The sequence below is a fragment of the Mustela putorius genome, unplaced genomic scaffold (assembly GCF_011764305.1).
Source record: "Mustela putorius furo isolate JIRA1106 unplaced genomic scaffold, ASM1176430v1.1 tig00000785_pilon_pilon_pilon, whole genome shotgun sequence".
In the NCBI taxonomy this organism is placed as follows: domain Eukaryota; kingdom Metazoa; phylum Chordata; class Mammalia; order Carnivora; family Mustelidae; genus Mustela; species Mustela putorius.
In genome coordinates, this window is record NW_025421480.1 from 204,884 (window position 1) to 222,840 (window position 17,957).

The window sequence follows — 17,957 nt, forward strand, 5'->3', positions numbered from 1 at the left end:
AATAATCAATAAAACCAATTAACTACATATATTAAAGACATCTGTTTGAATTACTAATTGTTAATGGCAAAATCTAAAAGTAAACTTCACAAATTCTCTACTACTAGAATTTAGGTATGCAATCAGACTTTGGCTCTCAAAGAAATCTGCGGCTATAATCACTGGTGGCAGTAATGATAGGTGCTTAAGCACTAAAATGACGTCTTTCACTACATCTTCTCTGAGATAAACACTTTTCAGTAGGAAAGAAAGGTATGTCTCCTAACTACTGAAATGGTTTACCAGGGAAAACAAAGAGAATTTAATTTTATATTAAATTAAATTCTAAGCAAATAGATTAAGGACAAACGAACATTATCTTCTTTTTAAAAAAGATTTATTTATTTGACAGAGATCACAAGTAGGCATAAAGGCAGGTGGGGGTGGGGGGGCGGGGAAGCAGGCTCCCCGCAGAGCAGAGAGCCCTATGTGGGGCCCGATCCCAGGACCCTGAGATCATGACCCGAGCTTAAGGCAGAGGCTTAACCCACTGAGCCACCCAGGCGCCCAAAAAACATTATCTTACTTAGTCATAATTACTTCTTTAAATGTCTATTCCCTCCTCCAGTGATGAACTCCTGAGGAGCAACTTTTGACTGTGACTGCTTTACTACTATCTCTCTCATACCTGTTCACACAGAATGCCCTTGGTGAACGTTTCTGAAGGACTTTTCAGCAAGTTACTGTTTGCTACAGCTGAACCGATCTAGCTCTTGACTTCTGCCACAGATTGTGGCTACTTCTGACTAGTACAGCCACTGAACAATTAATGGACAGCACCATGGATGGCATAGATTTAAAAAAAAAAAGATTTCAAGGTACTTCTTGTCACTCTAACTCTAGGGTCTTAGTTTTAAATTCCTCTGTCATATCTGTAACGTTTTTGTTTATAGTCATCTAAAAAGGTGCCAGGCAGTACTACTATCTTCCCATAGTCAACATGAATATGATAATTAACAGGTGGACCAAAGATACATTTTATTTTTATTTATTTATTTATTTTTAAAAGAAGATTTTTATTTATTTATTTGACAGAGAGAGATCACAAGTAGGCAGAGAGGCAAGCAGAGAGAGAGTGAGAGAGGAGGAAGCAGGCTCCCTACTGAGCAGAGAGCCCGATGTGGGACTCGATCCCAGGACCCTGAGATCATGACCTGAGCCGAAGGTAGCGGCTTAACACACTGAGCCACCCGGCGCCCCCAAAGATACATTTTAAATACTGAGCAATTTTCATCCAAAGCTGAGGCTCAGAGTAAAAAAATATCACCAGAGTAGGAATTTCTGGGGTGTAAGAATAAGTCTAAAATTTTATTAGAATGTAACTATTATTATCTTGCTCAAATTTTACTTGTTAAATTTGGTTAAGTTGCACATTATCGATAAATCTCAGTATTAGCTGTCAGACTGTGTGTTCTAACCTGTACATCTTTGAAACTATAATAGATGTCCCTTTTTAACTGAGGGAGAAGTAGAAAACTTTTTTGGCTATGATACTACTGATGGCAGTTTTCCAACAAATTATTGCTTTCCTTTTTTAACAGTTAAATATTAACATTCCTATTAAGCTATTTCCTGATATATTATTTAAATTTAATTGTATAAAAGATCAGTTATAAACATTATTACATTTTACTTTAAAAATAATAAACATTTACTAATCCAACTGTTATAATTTCAATATTTAAATCTCTGGATTTTTTTTTTAAGATTGATTTTATTTATTTTTTTTAAAGATTTTATTTATTTATTTGACAGACAGAGATCACAAGTAGGCAGAGAGGCAGGCAGAGAGAGAGAGAGGAGGAAGCAGGCTCTCCGTGGAGCAGAGAGCCCGATGTGGGGCTCTATCCCAGGACCCTGGGATCATGACCTGAGCCGAAGGCAGAGGCTTTAACCCACTGAGCCACCCAGGTGCCCCTAAGATTGATTTTAGAGAAAGAAAGTGTGCATGCATGCTTGCGAGAGTGGGGAAGGGGAAGAGGGAAAGAATTTTCAAGCAGACTCCGTGCTCAGGACTTGGAGTCCAAGGTGGGGCTAGACCTCAGGACCAGGAGATCACCACCTGAGCTGAAACCAAGAGTCAGACACTTAACTGACTGAGGCACTCTGGTGCCCCAAAGGAATTTTTTTTTTTACTCCAAGTTATAGCTACAGTTTTAATCTATATTTGAAATTGACAATTTAGATATAAACAATAAATGCTAAATCCAAATCCCATCTTGTTGGTACGCTTACAATGAACAGATATAATGATAATTAATACAATCATCCATTTACTGATTACACATAAGTTGTTCTGATAAAATGAGATAATACATATAAAGCATTTAGAAAACCTATATTGAAAACACTTAATGTTAGCCATTACTATTAATTAATCGAAGTGACGGCTTCCTGAATAATTACTATAATTATTATCATGTTATAAATGAGAAAACAAGGCCCAGGACACTGAATTGACTGAAGTGCACACAGCTAACGTGGCTATTACAGCATTGTAAACCCTGGGTTAGTAATGTGGAAAGGGCAATCAAACAGAGGACAAATGAGTGTTTGTCAGGGTCACTGTGGAATGGATTCTTTTGTAATGAGAATATAATAAATGGACTCCAAGGTCAACTTTGAGCTCCAAGGTTCTACGAATGTGTTGAACTGTTGACCAAACAGTGATTTGAGAGGAAGTGGCTTCTAGTCTGGCAAGTTTATTTTATAACACATGGTATTCTCAGTCATGTTCTCTCTGACCTGCACGCACACGGGAGGGTGTAAGAGAAAGAGGGAGTTGGAAAAGCAACAGCACAGAGATGTTACAAGTAGTTTTACTCGCTACAGATTTGAATGGTTCACTATGGGTTTCCAAAACTAAATGAAATACTAAGTGGTGCTAATTATGCAATATGAGCACTGTGATTAGTTTTAAAATAATTTTGCCCAAATGCTAAATTTAATTTTGAACCTCTTTAAAATTCATGCCTTTGCAAGTATACATTTTGGTTCTCTAAGTGGCACAGTTGTCTGTGTTAGCTGCAAAGTTGGCTGCACAAATATATTGCTGTCATATTAGAAGGGGCTAGAAAATTTAAAAAGAACTGATCACATACACTGAGAGAAGAAAAGAATGAGCTTATTATCCATAAGATAAAAAAATTAATGCATAAACAAAAAGTAAATGGTATTTGGGACAAGAAATTCTCCATACTAACTGGCTTTTTTTTTTTAAATTTTATTTATTTATTTGACAGAGAACACAAGCAGGCAGAGAGGCAGGCAGAGAGGCAGGCAGAGAGAGAGAGAGAGAGAAGCAGGCTCTGCACTGAGCAGAGAGCCCGATGCGGGGCTCGATCCCAAGACCCCAGGACCATGACCTGGGCCGAAGGCAGAGGCTTTAACCCACTGAGCCACCCAGGCGCCCCACTAACTGGCTTTTTTCCTTAAAGATAAACTCGTTACAGGTCACTAAAATGTGCCTTATATTATGCCTAATTATACCCAGAAGATACCTTATAATACCAGAAATCCTATTAAATCCACATTAAATACTGTAACTAATTTAATAGGTATTGTTTCTTTTGTGAATACTAGCTTGTTTCACTTGGCGAGAGGTATGAAACAAACTTCTTATTTTGGTAGACAAATTTTAAATTTGATTATCTGAATGAAGAAGTATTCAAGAAAGATGATAGAAAAACACATGACTTGATTGCTTTATTATCATTTAGTTTTAAGCATATGGATTCCTAGTGTAAATCAGGAGATAAAACCTAGTCAAGTGCTCAAAACACAGAAAAGATGGGTTCGCTATTCCATTGAGAGTAAAACTTGCTTTTATCTGTGAAATGTTTCAGAAATAGGTATAAGTTTAAAAGTAAACTGGGGTGCCTGGGTGGCTCAGTCAGTCAAGCATCTGACTCTTCCTTTCGGTGCAGGTCACAGTCCAGGGTTGTGAGATCAAGCCCCCGTGTCTGCCTCATGCTCAGCGCAGAATCTGCTGGGGATTCTCCCTCTTTCCCTCTCTTCTCCCCTTCTGGCCCCTCCCCTCCACGTGGTGTGTGCTCCAGTGTTCTCTCTCTTCTAATAAATCAATGAAAAATCAAGAGTATTAAAAAATCTTTAAATCACATATCCCTAAAATGTACTTAGCCTAGTAAGTAATGCTCTGCACAAAGAAAAAAAAATCATGCTTATTCTAGGCATTAGTAATTTACATGCTTCTCAGAAGATTTTACTATTCTAATAATAAAAGTACATGTAAAAATGTGTAAGAAGATGCTATTTTCTTCACAAATGCCCTTCAATCTTGAGCCTTCTTATCACCGTTCAAGCTTATGGCAATGTTCTTATTAATGAACCTACACACAGAAGGCTTAGTATTTAAAAAGAGACCATCTCTCCACAGCCTATCTAACCGTCTGACAGAAGTCCAAACACACGAAGTGTGAGGATCCGTGGCTAAATTGTGGCACTAAAGCTTGATTTGTTAGTGTCTTGGGAAGCTGATTTTCCAAGGCAGGGAGTTAGCACAGATCTAGCACTAATGTAATTAGACTACTTTTAGCAATCTGAATTCCTTTTAAGTTTTTACCATTTTTTTGGATCAGTTTATGACTGAGTAAATTCATAGAACCAAGACACATCTTATCATTTTAAGACCAAAAAGTATAGTAGCAATGATGCAGACTGTATTGTCCCTTTAAAAAAAATAATTTTATTCTAAGTATTTTTGTACTATAAAACTATAGGTTTAATTTTCTATGACTAACATAATGATTAATGTGTGCATTATTGTTTACAGAATCACAATGAAAGCACTATGACCGCCTGCTTAGCTCGTCAGAAAACAACAGTTTTTCCTTCAGGAAATAGTAGACAAAATCTGTTATTCCATACCAAGCTGTGTAATCATCCAGGCTATAGAAAATTATTTTTTGCAAATGATCCAAAGATTACAGATCCCCACTACAGTGAATCCACTACAATGACAACAGGGAGTTTCATGGGAGGTAACCTTAAGATTTAATAAGTACCTATGGCTTTTTGTTATAGATCATAGCAAAGAAAATAAACCTTGACAAACCAGTATCAAGGCCTTAAAGTCTCAAGTAGTTAGAACAAGACTGTTTGAAATATTTATTAACTGTAAAACTATTTCATTATCAAAAGAAAGCTGAAAATTATAGAAAAATAGCACATTGATTTTCAATGACTTCCTTAATTCCAAAAGTAATTGCTAACTTTAGGAAATATTTTAAAGATTTAAAACCTAAGTATGAAACATTATTAATATACTGTATTTGTGCCATAAAAGTTTGCTTTAGGTTGTGATAATACAGCTTCAAGTACTTGAATGTTTACCAAATAAAGCATTTTGGAATGAAGTATGTTATGAGGAGTACAATATTGGTTTAAGTAATTAACTTCTCCTTTTCCTTTATAGTAAACATTAGTGAAAATCAAATGAGATAGTACTGTTTTCATATGCAATGCTGGCTTTTCATCTTTATGTTTCTGAAACACTGATTTTTATGTCCCGGGTGCCTTGACTATCAAATATTTTAGCTTATGGCTGCAGAGAGTCTATTTAGTACTAAATTAATAGGCTAGGTAGGACAGTGGTCCCAAGGATTTCAGATTTTGGAAAAGTTTCAAAAACAAATTTTGGGGACTGATGTTAAATGTAAATCAACTGCCATTTACTATTATTGTCTTAGAAAAGAAAGACTATTTTAAGACTAAAAATGTGAGAAAGACCATCTCAGAATGAAGATCTACTTTTCCCGAACAAATCACGTTAACAGCCTTATCGCACGTCACTCTTCCCCAGCCTTGCTCTCTACGTGTGTCTCTCCCTTGACTTCCTCCCACCTGTCTTTTTTTCCCCCTATCTCTCCAATTTTAGTAAAAACCAGTACAAATTTTATCATGCTCCAGGGACGAGCGCTGCGGAAGACCTGGCCTCAGCTCTCTTCTTCGTGTGTCCTTAGTGAGCGCAGTTTAGCAGCCTTGGCACAGGCAGTTTCTTAGTGTCTCAGAGTCTGAATTTACAGGTGTCAGTGATACTATGGTAAGGTGTACTTCAAAGAACACTGGATTAGGAGGTAGGAGGCCTGGGTTCTGTGTTTCGCTCTGATACTGACAGAAATGAGCGACCATTTCCACGTATTTTATTCCTTTTGGCCTTAGATTCTTCATTTCTAAAATGAAAAAGATCTAAGATTTGCTCAAGTTCTAACATTCTATAAATAAAAACCTCTGATTAATACCATTATTTCATAAAGCCACTGAGATACTTATCCCCCAAACTGAACGGGGATAAGTACAAACTGAAGAATCTTGGCAGTCTAAGGAGTTTATTTTAAAAAAGCAAATAGCAACTCTGGGAAACTGTGAGACCGATGACTCACAGACCTGTCCCCCTGAAACAAATAATGCATTCTATGTTAATAAAAAATACTCACAAAAAATTAAATATCAACTCTAAAAGAATATCCAGTATCAAAAATTTAATAAATTCAACATATAGCAATTAAATTCTATTCTCTCTAACCCCAATCCCCCAAATCTCTCCTCTCTTAAACACCCCCTAGCCCCACTGTCAGGAAATAACTGGGAATTCAGGGATGTCATAGCTCAACCACAGCCAAGATAAGTCGTAAAAGTTTATCAAGCCATTGTGGAAATACTCCAGGAATATAGTTACTTTTTACTTCATTTTTGAAATGCTTCTTTTTACAACAAGGGTACCCTGATGTCCTTGCTTTGAGACTTGAGTTTGTCTAGTATTTGAAGGTACACATGCTTTGTTTTTTATTTTCTCTTCTCAGCTCCTGTCATGATCTTAAGCTCTCAGTTTCTATAAAAACTAAAGTGTCATTAAAGACTTATGGTTTGGTTTTAAATGGAATGTGCCATCCTTTTTGAAGTCCTACATCCCTTTGTTTACTACTTAACCACAGAAACATCATGAAGCCTTAACCAGCCTATTATCAGAGCCTGTTCACTATCAGGAAAACTCTTTGTAACTGGCTTCCGTCACACCTTGTATCTGATTAACACACTATAGGATAACATAGAGCTACACAGATCTGCTTTGTGTTCTAACATACCTGATGGAAAGCAGATTTTCCTTTCTCCTTTAATGTGACAGCCCCTAATTGAGAATGTAATATGGTCTATTTAATACACTTCTTCATACTAAATTAAAGCAGATCTAGAGTAATTTAGTTGCTCATTAAGGTTAAGGTAATAACTGCTAAGAAGATGCCTTTTTATAGCTTAGAAAACACTTATCCCAATAATATGTACAGGATGATTAAATACAGATATACACATAATTAAACACACATACATACAGAGTTGTTGACTTTAATGCACATACTGCCTATTTCTCAACAGTACTATCCCAAGTTTTGTCCTGTAGTGTTGATTATGACATTTTCTAACCAGACCTCAAATATAATTAATGATCTCTTCAACCACTGCTTAAAGCACTGAGGAGGCTCATCTGTGAAATATCATTTCAAATATCACGTTCAGTAGGGACACAGAGTTAAAGACAGATATCAAATCACAGGGACCTGTGGCCGGAAAGACAAGAGACATCACCCATTTACCAGAAAACCTAGGTACGCCCCTTTCCCCATAAATACCTCATAGACACGATGGGCCATTAGTACAGAACATCCGTCGCTGGGGCCAAAGAGCAGTGTTGCTCCTGGAAAGCAAGCCCATGTCTAGATGACAGTCTGCTGGTGTTTTCTAGAGCACAGAATGTAAACTTGACATTCTGGGGACTTTGTGTTGTTGAGTTTTGTATTCCTAGTATCTTAGTGTCTTAACACAGTATGTCCTTAATAAAATAAATTAAATGTTTTACAACCCAGTAATGTCAGGGGAGGAATTTGTTTACCAACTGGGGAAGAATTTATGAGGTTGTCAAATACTTCATGCGAAGCTGAGGAAGTACTGAAGGATAAAAATCGAATTGGGTTTTTAGAAACTGTCTATGATTAGAGGATTCTGTTCTTCCCTTCAGGATTCCCAAGGCTTGGAGGAGAAAAGACAATGATCAACTACTATGTCCTCTCTCCTTGTCTCCCCACAGCTCTCCGAATCTACTCTAGTCCCTGCCTCCCAGAGCTACATGTGAGGCCTAGTCAGACAGGTGACAACTTGCTGATGAGCCCATAGAGACCGCAACACCAAACAGATAGTCCTCCAGGGTACAAAGAGTACTACCACCACGCATCTGTTTCAAGTCACCAATTGGAGGGCTTGGGCCCAAACACACTAAGCAAATCATCACTAATATAGCATTTCCATAATGAAACTACATTACATAAGTTCTTTACTGCACAAGGCATATTTCCCTAAGGCTTGCAAGGTATCTCAATGTTTCTTATTTTTCCACCCTGTCTTAAATAAAAAAGTTTGCTTTCTTAAATTGCCTCAAGTTACAAATACTCGCATTAGCTCCTTCTTAAAAATTTTTAATTATTATAGTACATAGTCATGCTGAGAATATTAGGATATCAAAGTCCAGAGGTAAAAAGAATCTTAAGAGATCATCCACTCCCATTCTAGGCAGGTTTCTAACTATTTAAGAAAGTTGGTTATTCAGTTATTACTAATGCTGACTGGACAGAGGCTTTACATTCTCCCTTGACAGCTTATTTCTAGTGTTTCATCATCTTTGCTGTGTCTAATCAAAGTTTCTCCTGTTTTGAATTAAGTCAATTTCCTCTTGTTTTACTCTTGAAAAAGATTTGGGACAAGAAAATAGCACCCTGAGTCATGATCAGTAGTAGAGTCTGAGCTCAAAGAACCGACTGGCAGCTATGTCCTGTCCCAAGTGAACCTGAGAAGCAGTCATTTTACTGACGCATTAAAATGGCCCACTCCTCAAATTTCTCCCAAACAAGGAGGCTTAGCAAGGTAGCAGAATAACTCTGGCCTGAGGTTAGTGGATAAATGGAGTCCAAATTAAAATAAGTCACCGCAGATTCAGAACGTGGGTAATTTAACAGATGAGGCGCTTCTACACTAGAAAAGGCAGATTCCTGTTTACCACACTGTCCGAATCAAGGCCTTTCAGTTAATTACCCTATATAGAACTGCTCTGACATGGAGTTTAAAATGCCAAATTCAGCCGTTTTGCAGAATAATCTTAAACTGTAAATAATCATATGTCTGGCGAAAATAATACTCCAAATAATGTTCCAGAGTTAAAACCCAAACAGTGAACAGATTATCTTCCTACACCATTTAAAAATTTAAATGAAAATAATGTAGATAATTAACTGTACCAAGGAAAGAAAATGTTGGTCCAGATAGGTAATCCACATATAAACTTCTCAACAAGGCCTGAGTTTTGGCCTAGTTTGAACAAAACTGAGGCTGACCATCATATAGGATATGCTACATATTTTCCCAACTAACAGTAACTCTCTAATCCCCAGAAATGTCACTGTCAACGGAATCTTCAAAAAGCTATACACTGTCTGAGATTCACTCAGCTGGTGAAAGAACTAGAATCAGTTGTATTCTAGATGCAATACTCTGTTAGACCAAATTGCCATGTTATAGAGGCCAAAAGTTGAATGTAAAATCAGAAACCCTACTCAGCTGCGAAGGGGGGAAAAAGTTTTGGGAAGAAGCTGCTCCCAGTGGTGCAGTTCCTTACTATCAAGCTAGAACTGAACCGGGGCCTTGACTCTCATGAGTGTATAAGAGCAGAAAGGTAAAGAAACATTCTTCTAGTGGAATGTGGGATGTTTTGAGCCCTTCCATCAGCTGTAGACCACTTCTGTCCATCTAAGAAACTTAGCTGTGAATATAACCTAGTTGGGTAGCACAGCAGGACTTTTAAATCATATAATTCACACATGAGTATCTTTAAATATTGTATTTAATAAGTTTATTATTTCTAAATATCTTTTCAGACTAAACTTTTCCAATGTGTGAAATGAAACAATCTAAAATTACTTGGCATAATATCAAGTACTTACTTTGTTAAGTCTCATGTGGAGTCATAGATGGATTAGGTGAACCTTCAAAATAGCTTGTTTGAATTTTTTTATACAAAGTCAAGTGATCAGATACCATCTTAGGGAGCCATATGTAGCTGGCTGATATATCACCAGTTTCATTTTGCTGATTATTCTTTGAAGACCTTATCAACAAGGTTCTTTGTAAAAATAATTACCTAAATAATTTTCTTTGTTTACATTTTAACTCTGATCAGGATTTATAAATTCCTTTAAGGACGGTAAGATCAACAAAGTAAAATGAAGATTAAAAATCTTCATTGGATTTAGAAAAACAAAGGCCAGGGTGACTAGTGAGAACTGTATCAGTGCAATAATGGAAGCAGAACCCAGAATTGGTACAGATTGAAAGGATGAGGGGAAATGAAGGAAGGAAGTAATATGTAGACTTTTTCAAAACATTTGTTTGACAGGGAGAGAGAGAGACAGAGACAGAGAGAGAACTAGGACAGCAGTATAGAAAAAACAGACACAGCGTGAGGAAAATTTCTGTTCAAGATGAGAGACTTTAGCCCGGAGTTTAAAAATAATTGGGAGTAAAATTTTTCACCTTATATTCATATTTGATTCTAAATATTTTTATAAGAAGACTGAGTTGGCATTTTGGAACTTTCACTAATTTACATTCTAAACCAAACATGCCTAAAACATTGCTTTCGAACAAGAAGGTAATTTTATTTTTTTTAATATTTTATTTATTTATTTGACAGACAGAGATCACAAGTAGGCAGAGAGGCAAGCAGAGAGAGAGAGAGAGAGAGAGAGAGGAAGCAGGCTCCCCACTGAGCAGAGAGCCCGATGTGGGGCTCGATCCCAGGACCCTGAGACCATGACCTGAGCCAAAGTCAGAGGCTTTAACCCACTGAGGCACCCAGGTGCCCCAAACAAGAAGGTAATTTTAAAAGTATACTAAAAGCTTATAAAAAATTAAAAAAAATTTTTAAAGTATGCTAAAAGCAATCCATAACAAACTGACATCTTTTCTCCTTTCCTCATTGCTTAAGGTAAGATAATCACAAACAGAACATTAAAAAGTTTTTTTATTCATACACTATATACTTCATATACAACACTGACTGAGTGATCTACAAGAAAACAGTATACAAGGGGCACCTGGCTGGCTCAGTTAGAGTCAGGTTAGTGTCTGATTCCCGATTCCAGCTCAGGTTGTGATCTCAGGGTCCTAGGACTGAGCTGTGGTTCGGGCTCCAAGCTCAGCAGGGAGTCTGCTTGGGATTCTCTCTCCCTCTCCTATTGCCCCCCCCACTAAATAAATAAATATTTTTAAAAAAGAAAATACTATATGAGCCATGAAATTATTCTCTGGGAGTAATAAATATTCTCTATAAACCCTGTGACCAGGGGCCTACATGTCTGAAACATCTTACTGAAGCAAGAATTTAATATGCAAAATTTCCTTGGGATGCCTTCGTGGCTCAGTGGGTTAGCCTCTGCCCTCAGCTCCGGTTGTGATCCCAGGGTCCTGGGATGGAGCCCCGCACTGGGCTCCCTGCTCAGCAGGGATCCTGCTTATCCCTCTCTCTCTGCCTACTTGTGATTTCTGTCAAATAAATAAAAAAAAATCTTTGAAAAAAATATGTAAAATTTCCTTATTTTAATGAAGAAATCAAAGCTAAATGCCAACATACTCATTTAGATTTAAACCAGTAATGATAGGGGCACCTGCATGGCTCAGCTGGTTGTATGTCCGACTCCTGATTTTGGCTCAGGTTACGGTCTCAGGATTGTGAGACTGAACCCTGCACTGGGCTCCATACTGGGTGGGGAGCCTACTTAAGATCCTCTGTTTCTCTACCACTCTGTTCCTCCCCCACCTCACACATGTGCTCTCTAAGGGGAAAAAAATGTATAAACCAGTAATGATTTGACTCAGTCAAATCCAAAAAGCAGATGATATCAAATAAGATCTATTTCTGTAATAAAATGCAAGAAATTGACAAGAAGTTACCTGATAGTGGTTGTCTGATTTCATAATGTAATCACTAGCACAAATGTCAACTTAAAGGATTTCTAATAAAGTTGTTAACTGACTCTTTAAGATGTTATTCTTATTCTTTAAAAAGCTTAAGTTAAACTTTGAAAACTACTGAATAGGCTATATTCAAGAAGTTTTTTACAGGGTGAGTCAAAATAAAAAGTATTAATCCAGTTCAAAGAAGGAAGCAAGCAAGTTGTGTGCAGCAATACATGCCATAAGTGAAAATACATTTAAAGTAATCTAGTGTATGGCACATCCCAGGTACAAGGCCCAAGTTTAGGCAGAAGACTCTGGTGGGCAGCATGAGCATGATTTCTGAAGAAATGTGTACATGGAGAGCATGTTTCTAAGTGCTGACTCAGATTACCCTTCTGATTATATTCCTTTGGTTATAAATCCTTTCAAAGTTACTGCAGAGGGTGCCTGGGCAGCTCAGTCGGTTAAATGTCTGCCTTCTGCTCACTTCATGATCTCAGGGTCTGCGGATTGAGCCGTGGGTTGGGAATCCTTGCTCAGTGGGGAATCTGCTTCTCCCTCTGCTGCTCCCCCTGCTTGTGCTCTCTTTCTCTCAAATAAATAAATACTTTAAAAAAAATAAAATTTTCTACAGTCATGAATAACATTATTTTTGTATGTTTCATCATTCTAAAACAACTTACAAAACAAGTATATGCATATAGACAAAAATCAAATCACTGAAATAATATTTGATTTATTAAAAAAGTTTAATGGCCAAATTGCAAAACTGACTGTGTTGAGTTTTAGTAGAAATTCTCATTAAACTCCTGCTCCTATGAAATAATTTCTCTGCAAAACAGATGTTTCTGATATGACGTATAGACCAAATCTAAAACACGTAATATGTATAAAACACTTAAAAATTTGAAGGCTAAAGGTCTTTTTTTTTTTTTTTTAAGATTTTATTTACTTGACAGACAGAGATCACAAGAAGGCAGAGAGGCAGGCAGAGAGACAGAGAGGAGGAAGCAGGCTCCCCACTGAGCAGAGAGCCCAAAGTGGGTCTCGATCCCAGGACCCTGGGATCATGACCTGAGCCGAAGGCAGAGGCTTTAAACCACTGAGCCACCCAGGTGCCCAAGGTCTTAATGTTTTAAACATGAATTTAGTATCACTGAATTTTCAGAGATTTACCAAAATACAAGTTTGCATTTACATGAAATGCAAAGTTCTAAACAGATGTACAAAGTCTTCTTTTCTCCCAAATGAAGACTATTATTATCATACTTTGTATAAGAAGAAAAATTACTTACCGCTATAATATCTAATGTATTATCACAGACCTTTCGGATTTCATTATTTTTATCATGCATCAGATCTATGAGATATGCTGGAGCCTCTGAATAAAAGTGGTTAAAGATACAAACTCATTTGAGATTGAGGCTATTCAAGCATATTAGAAAATCCCACATTTCTCTAAATTCAAATGCTGCCATAAATCTAACTTCAAATTTTAAAATAGAATTAGTAAAAGATGACCAGAAACATCTAACATTTCATTTTTTTTAAAGGACAGGAATAACAGAAATAAAAAAGAAAAAAAAAACACTAAATAAAAATGGGTAAGGAAAACAAAGCCAGTAAATCTGAGAAAGTACAAGGCCCAATTTTTGAAAACATGAAAATAACTGAAGAGGGAGCTCTAGAGCTGTATCACTATAAAGCTTTCTTGATCACGCTGGCCCACCAAAAGGTTTAGGAAAATTAATTTCACAAAAAAACTGCAGCAGAAAAGAATGAGTTATATCTTATATATGGTTATTATGAGAAAAATAAGGCATTTTCACATGAAAAATGAAAGCTATAACCCAATATTTTAAAAAGGAATAAAGGAATTTAATAAAATAGAATATATGTAAAAGAACAATATAAATCAAAATTAGAAAACTCAAATAAAATAATTCAGAACTAAAAATAAAAGTAAAAATCATTTCAGATATATATGAGCTAAATTTATGATAATATATGAGTAAACAAAAACAACAGATAAAACTCCAAGAGAAATGGAAGGTAAAAAGGAAGAAAATTTGTAAAATTTAAAAATAAATAAAAAGAGACAATATTAGAAGACAAATATTAAAGATAGGCAAAGAAGATCCAACATAACAGAAATTCCAAAGGAGACAACAAAAGCAATAAAACAGAACTACTAACTAAAACCTATAATTCAGGAGAACTTTCCTGAAATTAGGGGGGAAAAAAAGAGAACTACATACTGAAAGATCACATTTGAAACTTGGAAAAATCAAGCAAGGATGATGAATACCCAGTCAAATTCTAATAAAGCTACTTGGCTTTTTTAAAAAAAAAAAAAAAACAAAAACAAAAAATACACCCAACATTCCTCTGGTTTCACTGGCAAAAAATCAAAGTCATTTATACAGGAAAAAAAAGTAAATTGTCCTCGGACTTTATGACAGATACCAATAATTAGCAGACTACAGACTTCACACCGGCATTAACTCGGGAAAAAAGACAGTGGAAAAATACCTTTCAATTGCTGAGGAAAAATAACTAGCGATCTAAAACTGCATATTGTGTTAAATTATTATTAAAGAAAAGATGCTAGTTATTTTCAGATAGAGATATATTTTATTATTCATAGATATTCACTTAGCACTTTAAGAGAATGTAATTATGAAAGAAAATCAACTCAGAGAAATAGACAAATGGAATTGAAGAAAAAACAGAAAACAAGGAAATAGGTCAACATATTATAAATCTTAAATAAGCACTGGTTTTTAAAAGACAATAACTAAAATAATCCATTTTCAAATGTTACAAAAATGAGGTGAAATAATTATACTAGATAGTAAATAATGTGGAAGATGGGACTGGAAACATTAGACTTAAAAGTGAAAGGATACAGGCCTCTAAAATTGGAGAGAATACATGTTAAAATTTGGGTTTAACTCCCAAAAGAAAAAAGATGGCATATATAAATAACAAATAAGTAGGGGAGAAGGAAAGAATAAAGAAAACTTAAATCAATTAGGAAACCTCAACGAATCTCAAAAAGGCAGTGAACAAAAACTTATGATCTCTAATATTAGTCGGTCTTGGTTAAAATTGTATTTGAAACAGAAGCCACAGGTTTCTATCAAGAAAATTTAGCACATGTGTACAAGCAAATGACATTCTTTGTAGCACTTAAAATGTTGAAAAAAATTTTATCAAGTTTCACAGCAAGTAGCAAAGACAGAGGTTAGCCCACATCTTCTACCCATCAGTGCTACTTACTAATTTTCTTGGGGGACTAAAAGGATATATTTAAAATATAGAAAAAAACGTATAGAATAATATATTCTCAGGGGGACTCTAAAAGGACCAAGTCAAATTTGGCTTGTTTTCCCATTCTACAATTTTTGGGGTTTATGAAAATTAATTATTATAACAGCACTGTTTCTCAATTTCAGATTCTCAATTCCTATGATTGTGCTGAGATCTATTTAAATATTTCAAACATCTTAACATAAATCATATGTTTATCTAATAGAAGTCTAAACCTGCCATCTCAAACACCAAGTTTCTTTCATTCTGTTTAAAATAAAATGATGTTGATCAAATTCTTAAATTAAAAAATGGGAAAAAGAAATAGTTTACTGCCTAATAAATCTTTATTTAAAAATTTAAGTATATCAGTCATAGCAAAAATCACAATAAAAATGCTTGAAGTTACAGTGAAATATTTTAATAATAATTTCTAATTATGTGACAAAAGACCTATTTAAGTATCATTGACATCAATAAAATACCCTGGTTTTTGAACACCAAAACACTGGGCAAAAGGACTCTAGCAATCTTTATACAACCTTAAGGGATGGATGCAAGCATCAGATCGAAATAGCATTCCTAGTGCTTTTGTAAAAATTTTAAATCAGCAGATTTTTTTTATGTCCCATTCCCTCCATTATCAACATACTATATTCTTCAGAATAACTATTTGAAAGTACTCACTTCAGATCCAGTGGCTTAACAAAAATCAAATTTGGGAGAAAATAAAGTTACACTGAGAAGAAAAATCAAATGGAAGTTGTCTTAAGATTGTGGCCTTTGATAATAAGGAACTGACAGTGTATCTTAAACAGACCAGGTTAGAGACGTATCTTCAGTAAGTACCAGCACTTGGTACGTACTACAAATACTTTGTTCTTCAGTAGTCCTCAGAAAAACCCCTACGTGTTACATGTAAACAAAGGTGGTCTTTCAAAGAAGTTACCTAGGAAAGCTATGCCTTCTCTTTCATGTCTTCTAACATATGTTTCAGAGATGCTCAACCCAAAAAAGCATATTAAAATTTCTGAGAAGACCCTGTAGCAAGAAAACCTTTTTAATTGTGTATATGCCCAACTCATTTATTGAAGAACCTTTTTCCATTAAGCAACTATTAAAAAAAAAAAAGAAAGTTCCACAGAACACCACTGGGGAAAGTGAATTTATTCCAATGATGTGAAGATTTACTGAAAAGAGTGTATTGGAACTTACTTTCCTGAGAGAGTCAGTTTATAAACCACATTTTAAAAAATATTACTTTGTGATAAAAGAAGACATCTCTAATGTAATTAAGGCAAAACAGTATTTCCATATTGATAGCCCATATCAAAATGAATATTTCTCAGTTAGACTTGTTACTCTTCAGACTTGCCTTCTGGGAGACTTTATATGGCTCCAGAAATCAATCTAGTCCTCAAAAGCAAGAGAATTTCCTCCAAAGATGATACTTATGATCTTGTGTCATTGGCTTTGAATATAATACTGAAGGACTTGCAAATGCTTTGAGTGAGGACCCAGATCATTAAAAAAAGAAAAAGAAAAAAGTCTCCCAAGGTATTACTCCTAAAAGAGCATTTGCCATTTAGATACATGTTCATTGACCAAACAAGTACTAACCACATGCCAGATACTATGTTAACTTCTGAGGACAGATGAAGATGAGGAAGACAAAGCTGGTCCTTAAGCTGAAGAGCTCAACATCTTCTGGTAAAAACAGGCATACAAATACACAATTTGAAGTTCTTTATTGAAGGTCAAAATAAATTACTCCTACTGGGAAGGAGGGAGCTTAACTGCTTGGGAAAGGCTTAACTGAGAAGACGGCTTATAAATCTGCCTTTGATGAGCTGGGATTATCAGGTTAAAAAAGAGAAAACCTCATTTGAGGCTGCTAAGGCATACAAAGAGGCAATAAGATGGGTCTGTCCAATATGATGACAAACCGTGGTATGGTAAGAGAAACTGCATATTGTAGAGTTAAAGGAGGGAACTTTGCAAAAATAGATTACGGTCAAGTTAAATGTGGATTTTTCACATGGGTAATGAAGAACTTTACCAGTAGAGTTCAAAAGCAGATTCTTTTTTTTGTACACAAAAAAGCAGATCACCAACATGTGTGCGCACGCGCACCAATACACACACACACACATTCAGCTTAGATGCCACTTCTACTGCCAGCATTTCATGACATCCCCAGACTTGGTTATATATCTTCTCTTGTGCCCAATGCACACACCTTTATGACATTAATACACTGAATTATAATTTTATATTTCTTAATTACTTATCTCGCCAATTAGACTATAAACTCCTTGAATATAGAGACTGATACTTTTTATACATCTAGCACTTAAAACAGCATCTGTTAGGTGCTAAGAACTTGGCAGATGTTTACATGATGAATGATTACGTGTAACGGAAGAGACAGCAAATACAAAACGTTCGGCAATGAGACTGGGTGGATGGTACTTTCATCACCCACTCTGAATACAGAAGGCAGACTGTTTTTCAGGAGAGAATGTTGGTATTGAGTACCCTTTTGAATGTAATAACAATCAGCTATCACTTACTATCTCTGTTAGAAA

At 35.7% G+C, this 17,957-nt stretch overlaps 1 protein-coding gene across 5 annotated transcripts in view; it reads right to left on the reverse strand.

Annotated features, from left to right (window-relative positions):
* The window catches only part of KIFAP3 (kinesin associated protein 3), a 178,659-nt gene that overhangs the window by 36,718 nt on the left and 123,984 nt on the right, over positions 1 to 17,957 (reverse strand). For 4 of the 5 annotated variants that reach the window (XM_004756680.3, XM_004756679.3, XM_045084583.1 and 1 more), the window contains one exon: positions 13,353 to 13,438. In XM_004756680.3, coding sequence (XP_004756737.1) covers positions 13,353 to 13,438 — 86 coding nt within the window. Of the gene's footprint in view, positions 1 to 13,352; positions 13,439 to 17,127; positions 17,335 to 17,957 lie in introns of those variants that run through there. The other variant, XM_045084584.1, reaches the window with a different exon arrangement.